Here is a 15200-nt window from a genome sequence, read left to right on the forward strand (position 1 = left end):
GTGTGTGTGTGTGTGTGTGTGTGTGTGTGTGTGTGTGTGTGTGTGTGTTTATGGATAATTTTAGGGGAAGAAATCTTTTCCTTATATTTGGGCATATATGGTAAGACAGCTGCAGCCACTGTATACCATTTTGTGTTAGAGTTGATAGTGTCATTAGTTTCTCTTATGTGGAAAAATTATTTGGCATTTTTATTTAGTTCATTGTTTTTCCTCCTCTCCTGTGAGAGCTGTTACATGTTTTAATTTTTGTCTTTCTTTTTACTAGTTTATTGATGGACGTGGCTCATCTTGTTTTGTTAGCTAGTGCTGGACTAAGCTCTCAGTAATGTATACAGGGTCACAGATGATCAGGTGACTTGTTTTACATTTATATGTCTTTTTAGTGTAGGGACTTTAAAACACATAAAACCAGAGGTGTATGCTGTGTCCTTGCTTTCCTTGAATTTGGGTATAAAATGTTAAGATACCGTTCATTACAGTACCCCAACTGGAATCTAAGTTGTTAAATTGAAATTATCTTTTAAAGTAGTATGACCCATATTGCTACATTCTAGAAATGATCCTCCTTATTAACCACCCCATCTTTTTCTTTGTAATATTCCCTTAAAAAGAAAACTTTGCAGACATTGTCTGAATGATTTAGAGTGATGTGTAACAGTTGAGACAGGCTGGATGCACTGTTGAAAGCCTCCTTTGTCATTGCCAGCTAGAATGTCATCTGTTTGAACTGTCCTTTTTCTTGTTTGCCGGGGATGAGCAAAGAGTGATGATTTAGTAGAGCTGTTTCTTGCTTCCTAGCTGTTGTAGGAAGTTAGACTTTCTGGCTGTAAGTGTACGAGTTGGCACACATATTGTTACTGGCCTTTAATCATCTAATCTTACTTCTAGGCAACTGGAAAGATTTTTAGAGTGGAGAAGGCTTTGTGATTTGATTTTTACTTCTCTTCCTTCACCTCCCTCTCCCTTCCTTGTTCCCCAACCTCTCCTCCCTCCTCTCTTTCTTACAGATTATTAAAGAAGATTGAACTAGGAAATGTGACTAATTGGTTTTTACAGATCAGTTCTCTTCTTTAAGAAGGAAACCGCATTGGGGTGCCCAGCTGGCTCAGTCAGTCAGAAGAGTATTTGACTCTTGATCTCAGGGTGGTGAGTTTTAGCCCCAGGTTCAGTGTAGAGATTACTTTAAAAAAAAAAAAAAAAAAAAGGAAATCACTTTGTAGTCTAAATTTTTGTAGTTTTATTGATCCATGCCTAACCTGGAGAAATTTAGGGACCTTAAGATTGGAAGGAAGGGCTTTGGTATGTTTCCATGCTGGTACCATTGTTTTCTTTTTGACTCTTTTTAATTTTTTTTTTTGTGCCTCAGTTTCTTCCTCATTGTTGGGCCAAAAATAGTATTATTGTTGAAGGAACATTGATATGGTGACGGTGTTTTTTATTTCCACATTAAAACAAATTTTTTAAAGTTTATTTATTTTGAGAGAGAGGGAGAAGGAGAGGGAAACGGGGAGAGAGAGAGAGAGAGAGGGAGGGAGGGAGGGAGAGACTGTGCAGGTGGGAGGGGCAGAAAGGGAGGGAGAGGGAGAGAGTCCCAACCAGGCTCCATGCTGTCAGTGCAGACCCCTACTCGGGGCTTGAACTCACAAAACTGTGAGATCATGACCTGAACCAAAACCAAGAGTTGGCTGCTTAACCGACTGAGCCACCCAGGCACCGCTCTGCATTTATATTAAAATATTTAGTGGGGGAGGACCTGGCATGTATATGTTTCCGGGGTAGGGAGATACAATAGTGTTATATGGAGATCAAGAAAATACAAAATGTTTCTAGGATTTTCAAAAATTAGTAATGTTGTTTTAATTCCCCATGATGAATTAATTAGAAGTTATTTGATTCTTCATTAAGAAATTGATATCCTTCAAAATTGGAAAATTTTTTATTTTGGAAGAAAACAGATTAAGATAACCATTTCTCCCATCAAGCAAAGATTTTAAAGTAATAATACTTAATGCTGGTGAAACTGTATTGAAAAAAGTACTTTCAGATCCTTTTGAGGACAGTGTAAATTGGTAGAACTTACCTGGTAAGGAATTTGGCAATACTTACAAAAACCATACTTTTTCATCTAGCAATTCTCCTCAGAATCAATTTTAATGAAAGATTTATGACCAAAGATTTATATCCCCAAATGCTCATTATAGGAATATTTATAACAAAAAATCTGGGCAAAGACTGAACATCCAAAAACTAAGCGAATGACTAAATAAATTATAGGATTAGTATGTACTGGACTATTACAGAGCAACAAACATGGTGTTTGTTTTTTTTTTTAATATTTAATATTTATTTTTGAGAGTGAGTGAGAGAGCATGAGTGGGAGAGGGTTAGAGAGAGAGAGGGGGAGACAGAATCTGAAGCAGGCTCTAGGCTTTGAGCTGTCAGCACAGAGCCCGACATGGGGCTGGAGCCCACGAACTGGGAGATCATGACCAGAGCTGAAGTTGGATGCCCAGCTAACTGAGCCACCCTTCCAGGCGCCCCCAACAAGCATGTTTTTCAAGAATACGTAATGACATGGGAAATAGTAAACATAAATACAAAATGAAAATGAAATTTACATATTTTTATAACACTTTTAAAAGTGAAATATGTGATCTATGCAAAAGACAATATGTAACGTGTATGTGTTATAACACCTAATAAAATGCACGCCTATGAACGTACCATACAATTTTACCAACACTGTTCTTTTTTTTTTTTTTTTTTTAATTTTTTTTTCAACGTTTATTTTTGGGACAGAGAGAGACAGAGCATGAACGGGGGAGGGGCAGAGAGAGAGGGAGACACAGAATCGGAAACAGGCTCCAGGCTCTGAGCCATCAGCCCAGAGCCCGACGCGGGGCTCGAACTCACAGACCGCGAGATCGTGACCTGGCTGAAGTCGGACGCTTAACCGACTGCGCCACCCAGCGCCCCAACACTGTTCTTAATTATGTATATCCATAGGATAAGAAGGAGTTATTTCATAATGTTAACAATGCTCATTTTGGGGGATTGGATTATCATTGATCTTTAATTTTCACTTAAATGTTTATGTTCTTTTTCTAAACTCTGTACAAGGGTCATGTATTTTCAAAACTAGAAAATATTAAACATTTATTGAAAGGAGAGAAAAATTTAAGCTGGTTTCTCTCCAACTCCATTTCATTGGAAAGAAACTTCTGAAAGTGTCTGCCACCTGTTATCTCCTGAGTGACAAATCATGGCCAGGTACATAGGGTGGCATTATCTCCCAGTTGTAGGTAATACAGTATGACAGAGCTCCTGAGAAATGACAGGCAGACAGCTACAGGAATTGTGGGTGCCCTTTCTTCTAGATAGTGTTGAATGACCTTTACAAAATACATTTTTTAAATCTACTTAGGGTTTCATGTGTCATGCCTTCAGGAAGGGGGATTCATTTCTTCATTTAACAAATATTGGGTACCTATTAAGTACTAGGCAGGAGTGACCAAGAGGGTCATTTGTTAAAAGAAAACAGGAAGAGGGACTGATTTAAATTGGTGGTCAGGTGAAGCCTGAGGAGGTTTGAACCAGGACCTGAGTGACAAGAAAGAGCTAGTCTTACTGTGATTTGAGGGTAGAAGAAACAGCATGGGCAAGAGCTCTACAGCACATTCTAGGAACAGGAAAAAAGGCCAGTGTGGTTGGAATGTGGTAAGTGAGGGTTGCAAAATGGTGAGAAATAAAGAGGGGAGGTAGGCAGAGCAAGACCATGAGGGAACTAAATGGTTTTGGTAAGATGTTTGAATTTTGTATTAAATGCAGTAGGAAATTGTTGGATGGCATTAAGCAAGAAATAGCATGATCTAATTTGCTTTTAAAAGATTACTCATTGCAAAATCATTTTAAGAAATCAAGAGTGGGAATGGAGAGACCACTAAAAAGTCATTTACAATGACCCAGGTATGAGGTAATGGTTGCCAGAGTGGAAGCATTGACAAAGGAGAGGGTAGATAAATTTGAGGTCTGTTTGGAAATAGACCCAGTGGATCTTGCTGAGTACTGTGTATGAGAGACTACAGGAAAGACGGAAATCAAAGTTGGTTTCTAGAATTTTGACTTGAGCAACTGGAAAGAAGGTGTTGTTATTCATAAAAGTGGATAAAATGCATCAGGCAAGTTTGGGAGTATTGAAAGTTCTAGTTTGAAATGTTGACTCTGAGCTGCATTTTGAGATATCAAATAGGCATTTTATTTTTTTATTTTTTTCTTTTCTTTTCTTTTCTTTTCTTTTTTTTTTTTTTCAACGTTTATTTATTTTTGGGACAGAGAGAGACAGAGCATGAACAGGGGAGGGGCAGAGAGAGAGGGAGACACAGAATTGGAAACAGGCTCCAGGCTCTGAGCCATCAGCCCAGAGCCTGACGCGGGGCTCGAACTCACAGACCGCGAGATCGTGACCTGGCTGAAGTCGGATGCTTTACTGACTGCGCCACCCAGGCGCCCCAATAGGCATTTTAAAACATGAGTTTGGAGCAAGGTGAAGAGGTTTGGGATGAGTGTGAACATTTATTTGTGAGTCTATTGTTTAGATACAATATTTAAAGCCATGGGAGAAGTGGAGGTAACAGGGACTGAGTCCTGGGACCTCCAGGTAAAGGTCTTGACATTGGAGGAGGAGCCAGCAAAGGTGGCTAAAAGAGAGCAGTTAGGTGAGGAAAACTAGGTTGGGGGGGGGGGGTAAATTTGATCTAGGATCCAAGCAACAAGAAGGCAAAAGTAAAGAGAGTTTCAAGAGGGATGGATCTGGATGAATGCTGTTGAGTGGGAGGCATTGAGATGATCAGAGACCTAACTGTGTATTTGTTTTGTGAGACTGCCATAACAAATTAACACAAACTGGATGACTTAAAACAACAGAGACTTAGGGGAACCTGGGTGGCTCTCTCGGTTAAGCATCTGAGACTCGATTTTGGCTCAGGTCATGATCTTGAGGTTGTGAGTTTGAGCCTGGTGTTGGGCTTCTTGCTACTGATGGCACTGAGCCTGCTTGAGATTCTCTCTCTCCTCTCGCTTTGCTCTTCCCCCACTCTGTCTGTCAAACAATAAATAAACTTAAAAAACAACAATAGAGATTTATTCTCTTAAAGTTCTGGAAGCTGGAAGTCCAAAATCTGGCAGAGCTGCCTTCTCTCTGTGGGGCCCTAGGGAAGAATCCATTCCTTCCCTTTTCCAGCTTCTGTTAGCTGTCCCAGTATTCCTAGGTTTGTGGCCACGTTCCTACAGCTCTACCTAATCTTTATATCATTTTCTCCTCTGTGTGTCTCTCCAGACTCCTTTACCCTTTCTCAGAAGTGCTTGTTATATCATTTAGGGCCCACCTGAATAATACAGGGTAAACTCAAAATCTTTAAGTTGTCTGCAAAGACCTTTTTTCCAGATAAAATAAATTCCAGGGATTAGGATTTGTTATCTTTGGATGGCCATTATTCAAGCCACTAATCCTTGGTTTTAGAAACATGGTAGCCTTTGGAGATCTCAATAAGAGCTGTTTCTTTGGAGCAGTGGGACATAAGAGAATCCCGTTTACCTTTCATGTTTGCTGTCACATAGAGAAACTCTGTTGTCTGTCCCAAGACTGCAAGTTGATCACACTGCTTTTCCACGGGCAGTCGGTAGTCGTATGCCTATGGTTAGCTTCAAGTTTCACATGTCGAACATGAGAAAGGAGAAAAGTTCTCAGAAGCCTCTGCCAGTTCTTTCAAGTTCTGTTTTGCTGACCTGTGTGATCCAAGTTGGCATTACCAGTGGCCATTATTTCTATAGCCAAAGGTTGGCTTATTTTAGATTTCAGGCATCTCCGTTTTGATTAATAATATCAGTGGCTGTATTATGTCTTTCACAACCTCATTGATAAGCATGTTGCTGGAAAATTCCTATTCAGAAAGTGGGATGAATGTCATTTAAGTAAAATTTAGGTATGGTGGGTATTTTAAATAAATTCTCTGGAAAGAATAGGGGATGCAGAGAAAAATGCTATTTTGCCATTTTTTTCCTTAACCAGTTTTGTGAAACACAAATGGTAACACTGCGCACTTGGTGCCGAGCTGCCCTCAGTGGTTCTTTGCAGGCGTTCCATGATACCTGCTGGATGTGGGGGGCAGCAGAAGTGATAAATTACCTCTTGCTTTCAGTGCTGCTGCATGGACAAAGATAGTGACCATATCTGGAAGAGCCCTGCTTTCCTGGGGGGAATTTCTGGTAACAAAGATATTCTTTCATCCTCAGTTCTCTTTCAGTTGGAACTGAAATAACTGTCAGTCAGGGTTGCTTCCCTGCACATACATGTGTATGTATATTTGGAGGGGAAGTCAGGGATTGGGCTTTATCCTGTTGGAAGGTTCTGCTTTCTCAGGGAGCTGACTCGATTACCATACATTCAGTCTTTACTCATGGGACCATTTTCCCAAAAGACCAGAGTGCTGACTTGGGAATTATTTGTATTCTTCTGCTTCTGTATTGGGGGCAGAGGCCTTAATTTGGGTGAAAAGAACACAGGCTTTGGAGTTAGGCAGACCAGGGTCATCCACTTGTTCTGTAACCTTTGGCAAGTTATATACCCTCTGGAAGGCTCCCTTTCCTCGTTTGGTAAAGTGGGTTGAAGGCATCTGGTATGCTTACCACATGTAGGTAATATAATAAATGTTAGATTCCACTCTTAATAACATCTTTTCATCTCTTTGTTCATTTTTATTCATTTAGTGATAGTTAAGATTTCCTTACTGCCTTTGATGTCTTTATATTAAGCAGAATTCTAAAGAAAGATCCTCCAGTTGACGTAGCATCTCTTTTGGGAAATAGAAGCAGTGACTCCCCCACCCCCACCCCAATTTTGTCACCCTGTGACAGTTGCTTACCTTTAGGTCTTGGGTTCCAGTATAGAGGGAAACTTTCATAGCCATCAGGGAATACTTCCTGAGGGAGGCTTTCATTAATTATGAACTTTACTAGGAAGGGCAGAAGAAAGTTGGCTTATTCTGTGTAGGAGCAGCTCTGGGCAAAGACTAAGATTTTGGGAGGGGTGTTGCTGGGGAATGAGGCTGTAAATAGGTCCGCTTATATCCAACAGAGTATTGTAGGAGGTTTTTGGAAGATGGCTGTAGGAATGAGTGCACTTGGGAGAGAATCAGGAAGGGAAACAGCGATGAGAAGAACTTCATAGACAAGTTATTGATTGCCCGCCCTGTTGTGCCTGGGATGCTGTGTGGTACCAGGTGCTGTGTTATGCTGTGAACAAAGGATGGCCTTTGGCATTGGCTCAGGCCCAAGGTCATTTATTTTCTCTGCCGTTTCCTAATTCTGTGACCTTGGGCAAATGCTAGCTGGTCAAATGGAGATGAGACTGTCCTTGATTTCCTAAGATCCCTCAATTTAATAACACCATGGAGGAGGTGGTAGGAATATTTCATTAATTTAGTCATCATCTGTAGCCAATCATATGATGTTTCCTGATTCTAGACATTTTAATGTGATTTTTTTAAAGTGCATTTTTAGAAGCAAGCAATATGGTAATACCTATCTCACAGATATTGGGTTTATTAATAAGATAATGTGTTTAGTGTCCATCAGAGTTAGTGTTCAGTGAGTTGTAGCCATTATTAACAGATGAAAGGACATGAAAAATAATTTGATTGGTAACATCTGAAGAAAGAATTTTAAACTACAGGGTCATAATGTGACCAGGATCTGAAATAGGACTAGAATGAAAGGAAAGAAGAGAACATAAAATTTTAAGTAATGTTATGGAGATAAATAAGTATATATCTGGGGAGACAGTTTTACTCCTTTAGAGACAAAAGTTTCGTTGTCTGTAGTGATAATTTTGTGGTATATGTTCCAGTGTGAACAGGCGGAAAGTGGTAATCTTGTGGGACAAATTGACTCCTGTGTCGTTATCTGGGCATGTTAGAGTAATTCTGAACTTGCTGCTACTTAATTTCTGAGTTTTGCTAATCACAAAAAACAAAGCATTGGTTAACTCACTGATAATAAAGTATCATATTTTGTTTTTGTTGTTTTGTTTGTTTTGTCTCCTTGTGGGAGAGGGTGGTTGGTTAGTTTATTAGTTTATTAGTTTATTAGTTCAGTTGTCTGGCCAGGGGATTCTTGCTTACATTTCAAACATCTTTATGTTTTCATTAGAGTAATACTGAATTTTTAGCTCTTCTTTCTTTTCTTTCTTTTTTTTTTGCCCCAGGTCCAGCAAGACTATGAACCTCTGTTCCAAATGCTTTGCTGGTAAGTGCAGAAAAAAGGTTTTTAATTTATTTTTATTTTTCTTTTTTGATTGTTTTTAAGATGATCTAAATTATTTGGCCTCCTTTTGTGTTTATGCATGGGGTTTTGTTTTCTTTGCTGGTGTGTGAAAGCAGATTCTCCTTACCAAGATGCTTCATATATTTGTTAGGATTATTAAAATAGCCTTCCCTGAGTGAAATGAAATCATCTGTGTACTTGCACCAATCTTTCCATAGTTTACAGTTGTTGATGTATAGTGGAACTGTAAAATCTTGTGTTGTTGTAGGGTAATACATGTTCATCTCTGATCTTGACTTGAAATTCTGCTTTTGCCAGTGAGCATATAAGAGAAAGGATATTTTCATGTTGGAGTCAGGAAGAAAATCATGCCGAATTAGCCCTTTCTAATACCGTCCCTTATTGAAATCACTTTGGGTAAATCACTTAATCTCTTTAGACCTTAGAGTTGTCATTTTTAACATGAAGGGCTTGGGACTTGATGTTTGCCAAGGTCCTTTTCCAGCCCCCAAATGCTATTTGGTTGACTCCTTAAATTATGACTCCTTCATGAACTTAAACCTTCATTTTTTTAAAGAATTTCATATCTGATGATCTTAATAAAATACCTGAGTCTTTACTAACTGAGAGATGTTTAACTTTCCTTTTCTACTCATTCTGTCGTAGATAAAGCTGGACGCTAGTTAAAGTGCTAAGGACAGACTTTGAACAGTAATATATAGCAATAAGGAAGAGTTCAGTTTGAACACAACTTTTATTCATGCAGAAGTGACTGGCATTTTAAATGGAGAATGAGGGAATAAGGAGGGGTTGCTCACTTGGCTTAGTAGTCCAGGAAGTGAAAAATCAAAAAGGGCTTGTCGGTGTAAATGATGACTGGGTTGGTTGTATCTATTAGCAGACTGTCTGGAAGTTAGGATCCTGCCCTCCTACTGAGATTGAGAGACTGAGGCCCTATCCTTTCTAATGTTTACATTTTAAAGAAATGTTTTTCATGTGCTTGACAGGGATTCCTGAGATGTAGGAGATGCATACGCATCTCCAAAGGGACAGAGGAAGAATTTACAGTTGTAAAAAACTCTTTTCAGTAAATGGTCTAAGATAGGATGTTCAGAGGCCTGTAGTCAGGTGTTACAGCTAATAAAACCTTAAATTCTTTAGGCAGCCTTGAGCTTTCTTAGGCAGGCACTTTAAGAGGGACTGGGGTCATCCTAGGGATGGGGTCTTGATTAGAAACTGTGTTAGTGTTTGTTTAAATATTTTAATGTTTGGGGAGGGGATGGAGTCTGTAGTTTTTATAAGCTGAGATTGAGTTCTAGTTGAGCAGAGGGCTCAGATGAGCCTGCTAGAGATTGGCCAAGGAGAGAATTTTTGTCAGTTTTCACCTTCTATTCATTATGCTATTTAGACTTTAGTCGTTTACATTTATGCCTAAGCTAGGGGATTGGTGGCAGGGAGTTGCAGGGCCCAGGGTTGGGGAAGGTACTTTATATCTGTTAAAAGTTTGGAATTTGTCAAATACTTTAGGTCTTTAAAAGAAAAAAAAAATATTGGTAAGTTTGGTTTTTATCCAACTTTTAATAGTATCTCTGCCATTAAGTGAATGTATTCTGCTCTTTTTACTTACATGTCTACAATTACAGATATGAAGAACTACTTCCTCATTGGTGAGAGTTTAAATTTTATGGTAAAGATGAAAGTAGCAATGAGACAGAATGTATATTAGATTGATGACTGTCTCCATATATTGCTAGCTTCCCCTTACAATTCAGTAAAGAGTGGCTTTGGGAGAAAGGGCTCATGTCAAATCAAGAACTGTCTCTTGTCCCTAACTAAATATACAATTTTAGAAATTATCACCTATGGTCTTTGCATTTCTTTGTACTTGTTACAGTTTTATTTTTTATGGTTATAATTGTTTATTGTCTCTCTGGTGATTTGTGTACATTTACTCTTTATACAGCTTTGTCATTTTTGCTTTTAAAAATATTAAGGGTATTTTCAAGTGCGTAAAGAAAATAATCTTTTTCCTTCTTTATCCCCATATTATTAATGTCTTCAATGTCATTCGACATCATTTGAAAGGAATGATTAGTAACACACTGCTTGTGGAAGTAGCATTTGGTGTTCTTTTTGAAGTACAGGAAAAAAGTCACTGAACTTTACAATATATTTGTGGATTTCATTCCTGAATGAAAGTAGAGTGTAGAGGCATGAGATGTATAGAACAAGAAGATTATTTTGGTCAAAGCCACTGTGATTTTTCAATACTCTTTTAAAGTATACCATGAAATATACAATGTACTTTTAAAAGATGGAAAAATTACTTTAAAAACAGCTGTTGTGTCCCATTAGGGACACATTTATTTTGCTTTTCAAAATAAATCTATGTGGTGGAAAAGTGAGTGAGTTTGTTGGAACTTGTTTACGTAAAATTGAAGTGAGTAAAAACATGTTTAAAATCTTGTTGAAATAGATTACCATGTTAGGAACTGTGGGTGCCGGTTTAAAGCTCACTTTGATGACTGTTTGCTTCCATTGAAATATTCTGCCAAATGGTGAGCACTTGCCCTAGTAACTACTACTGCTTCAGATCCCCCAACCCCCCCCCCCCTTTTTTTTTTTATAAAAGACTCCTGGGCTGTTTGAGGGAAAGAACATGAGTGTATGCAAAGTCAGAGTTACTAAAAAACCATTGAATTGTTAATTTTGCAGGTAAATTATATGCAAATAATAGTGTTTCTCCATATTGTTAGAATAAGAAATGTATATCCAAGCTGGCTGGATTTGCTGTTCTTAACAAGCTTGCAGCTTAACCAAAATTCGTCTCTTTGAAATGGGAAGATACGGTTTTTATTTTTATTTTTTGACATCTAGATTCCTGGTTTGGCATGGCTGAAATCATTTTAGGCCATTTGGAGTCACCCCCAGCCCCCAAAATGTGCAGTATGCTACTTTGTTAGCCTTAAAGTGCCTTTGACCTGAAGACCCTTATCATCCCAAGATTTTCTTGTGCCAGAATCACTATGGTATTTAAAGGAAATATTCTGGGAAGGCACTAAGAAATGATTGACTGTAGTGTTATGATTTGAGGTACCGTGGATTGGAAACACTCTCCTGGGTTCTCTTTACCTGAGGTTATTATTTATAGTCTTTAAAAAAAAAAAACAAAACAGGAGAAGTTAATTTTATCATAGTATATTTTTTCCATTCCCGTAAGTATTTGTTGTTTTCCTACTTTATTGTCAATCCCCTTTTATGTGTTATTTTTTTTTCTTCAAATCACAATTTTGAATATTTGTTTGAAAATGTGAATATATCTCTCTTTTAAGACTAAGACTGTTCTGTGAGCAGAAACCAGAGACATCTGCAGTTTGGATAAGGAATTCTCCCACCTTTGAGTTGATATATTATCCTTCCAGTTGTGTGTTAGTTATTTTTGTATTATCTCTAAAAAAAGATTTATTTAACAGATTTTCAGTTTATTTGAAGTTATGGAAAGAATGTCTAAACTATTGAAAAGGGTGGTATTTAAGCACCCTTGAACTTGTTATCAATTGATCTTGCCACACAGATCTTTCTAATTTATATAACTATTGAGCATGTTTTTTGGTCTAATTTTGGCTTTTCTATCCCCTTGATGATATTCTAAAATATTCTTTCATACTGTCCTTTTAGTAAACATTTTTATATTGTTGTTTGTACCAAAAAAATCGGTAAATGTAATTTCTATAATAGCCACAAAATTTCATGATATGGTATTTGTAGTTACGTTATGGTGAATAAACACTTACTGGTTGAAACAGTACTTTCTAATGCACTTTTTCTGTTCTTTTTTTTTTTTTAATTTTTTTTTTAACGTTTATTTTTGAGACAGAGAGAGACAGAATGTGAATGGGGGAGGGTCAGAGAGAGAGAGGGAGACACAGAATCTGAAACAGGCTCCAGGCTCTGAGCTGTCAGCACAGAGCCCGACGCGGGGCTTGAACTCACGGACCGCAAGATCATGACCTGAGCCGAAGTCGGACGCTTAACCGACTGAGCCACCCAGGCGCCCCACTAATGCACTTTTTCAAAACTGGTGTTGTGATTCATTTGTGGTTAGAGAAATCAATTCAGTGGGTCATGACTGCATTTAAAAAATTGCCTAGAGGGGCGCCTGGGTGGCTCAGTCGATTGGGCGGCCGACTTCAGCTCGGGTCATGATCTCGCGGTCCGTGAGTTTGAGCCCCACGTCGGGCTCTGTGCTGACAGCTCAGAGCCTGGAGCCTGCTTCGGATTCTGTGTCTCCCTCTCTCTGACCCTCCCCCGTTCATGCTCTGTCTCTCTCTGTCTCAAAAATAAACGTTAAAAAAAAATTGACAAGAATAGGAAATAATCAGTGCATCACAAATATTAAGGGCAAGTATTGTTTTGTGAAACCTTTGTTTGAGTTACATATGTAAATGAAAATAGCGCGTAATAGGTTGTGATGTAAATATATATTACCAGGGTTATGATTTAAAAACCACTGTGGTTTAAAAATCACTGAATTGCAGAAATTCACTAGAAAGTCATTGAATTATTTGAGATCCCATTTTCTTTGGAAAATAGTACATATTTCTTTTCTGTCTTTAGGCAAAACATTAACCAGTTGATTTTTTTTGTGACCTTTGTCTACTCTGAGCTCTTGAATAGTTTGAATTACATGATTTTCTGTATGTAAGCATGAACTAACCTGATTGCTCCTAGGTTAAAATATATATGAAAAGTCAAGCATAGCACCTAAAGGGTGCCTCTTACAAAGGTAAAAATGACCTTTGGTTATGGTATCATTTATTTTCTGTTTGAGTGCAAACTCAGTTTATGAATTTGTGAGTTGGATACTAACTGGCCTTTGATATTTTGGGACATTTGGTACCTCATTCACAAAGACCTCTTGTATTACCATATTAGCAATGCTTTTCACAGAATGTTTTTGCTAAATAAAAGTATGGGTGAGAAAAGAAGCAGGATGGCCACAAGTGGGGAAGGCAGAATTTTTTTACATTTTTCTATTAAAAAGATTAAAAAAAATTTTTTTAATGTTTATTTCTGAGAGAGAGACAGAACATGAGTGGGGCAGGGGCAGAGAGAGAGAGAGGGAGACACAGCATCAGAAGCAGGCTCTAGGCTCTGAGCTGTCAGCACAGAGCCCGACGCGGGGCTCAAAGTCACAAACCATAAGATCATGACCTGAGCCAAAGTCGGTGGCTCAACTGACTGAGCCACCCAGGAGGGGCCCCCCCCCCCAATTTTTTTTTTTTTAACATTTATACATTTTTTGAGAGACAGAGAGTGACAGTGTGAGCAGGGGAAGGACAGAGAGAGAGGGAGACACAGAATCCAAAGCAGGCTCCAGGCTCTGAGCTGTCAGCACAGAGCCTAAACGTCGGGCTCGACTCAAGCTGTAAGAGCATGACCTGAGCTGAAGTCGGATGCTTAACCAACTGAGTCACCCAGGCGCCCTCAAAAAGTAATACTTTTAATAAAAAGCAGAAACAAACTCAAATACAGAGAACAAACTGGTGATTGTCAGAGGGGAGAGGGTAGGGATATAGGTAAAATGAATAAAGGGGAGTGGGAGGTACAGGCTTCCAGGTATGTAATGAGTAAGTCACAAGGATGAAAGGTACACCATAGGGAATGTAGTTAGTGATATTACCATAGCATTGTATGGTGACAGTTTGTAGCTACATTTATGATGAGTATAGGTATAACTTGTCTAATCACTGAGGCTTATACCTGAAACTAATGTAACATTGTGTGTCAACTATAATAAGAAAGTAAAAAGAATACTTTGTAAAAAGTTTATTTTGAGAGAGAGTGCATGCGTGCAAGTGGGGGAGAGGGGGGAAGAGACAGAGAATCCCATGGAGGCTCCACACAGTCAGTGCAGAGCCCGATGTGGGGCTCCATCTCATGAACTGTGAGGTCATGACCCAAGCAGAAACCAAGAGTTGGACCTTAACTGACTGAGCCACCCAAAAGAATAGTTTTAATGTATTACTATGTCAATTTACAGAAAGGGACAAGAATAGAAGAACTAACGCATAAGGGATGTCTTGTCAGTTGAAGATGAATTAAAATTATAGATAAAACATTTCTTAAATTATAAGCTAATGGTGAAGTTAAGTTTTTGAAAATTCATTTCGGTGTGACTTTTCACATACGTGTATTTCTTAGTGGGAAGATAGTTAAGCTAAGTTTATTTTTGTTTCATGGTTACTTGTACTGTGCCTCGATACTGATAAAGAATATTGCAATGAATAAAATAATACCTGTCATATCAGAAGCATAGTTTATTTATTTATTTATTTTTTAATGTTTTATTTATTTTTGAGACAGAGAGAGACGGAGCATGAACAGGGGAGGGGCAGAGAGAGAGGGAGACACAGAATCCGAAGCAGGCTCCAGGCTCTGAGCTGTCAGCACAGAGCCCGACGCGGGGCTCGAACTCACGAACCGTGAGATCATGACCTGAGCCAAAGTCGGACGCTCAACCGACTGAGCCACCCAGGTGCCCCTAAGAAGCATAGTTTAATATGACTCTGGAGCTAGGTGCGTACTTTATTTTGTGGGAGTCAGTTTTCAGGTACCTATTCAAATGAGTAATCTTAGACGCCAGTTTATGATACTTAACTTTGGAGAAAATATTGTTATAATTAATATATTTTTGTTACAGGTTTTGTCGGCTGGGAGAAAACTGTTCTGTACAGTACTTTCATTTTCACTTTTATTATTTCTTGATTTTGTCATATAGTTACTGTTTTAAATTCAAAATGGACTTTGGGGAGGCTTTAAGTGATTGAAATAGCCTAAGTATTCAAGCAGGATTTCATTTTCCTCATTGTTGCTTACTT

General features: G+C 38.5%; 1 protein-coding gene across 2 annotated transcripts in view; it reads left to right on the plus strand.

Moving 5' to 3' along the window:
• The window catches only part of ZFAND3 (zinc finger AN1-type containing 3), a 324262-nt gene that overhangs the window by 97886 nt on the left and 211176 nt on the right, over positions 1-15200 (plus strand). Inside the window, exons 2-3 of one of the 2 annotated variants that reach the window (XM_040473389.1) lie at positions 8261-8301; positions 9963-9986. In XM_040473389.1, the coding sequence (XP_040329323.1) occupies positions 8261-8301; positions 9963-9986 (65 nt within the window). The remainder of the gene's footprint in view (positions 1-8260; positions 8302-9962; positions 9987-15200) is intronic. The other variant, XM_040473390.1, reaches the window with a different exon arrangement.

The sequence above is a fragment of the Herpailurus yagouaroundi genome, unplaced genomic scaffold (assembly GCF_014898765.1).
Source record: "Herpailurus yagouaroundi ecotype Mexico unplaced genomic scaffold, PumYag 139, whole genome shotgun sequence".
Lineage (NCBI taxonomy): Eukaryota > Metazoa > Chordata > Mammalia > Carnivora > Felidae > Herpailurus > Herpailurus yagouaroundi.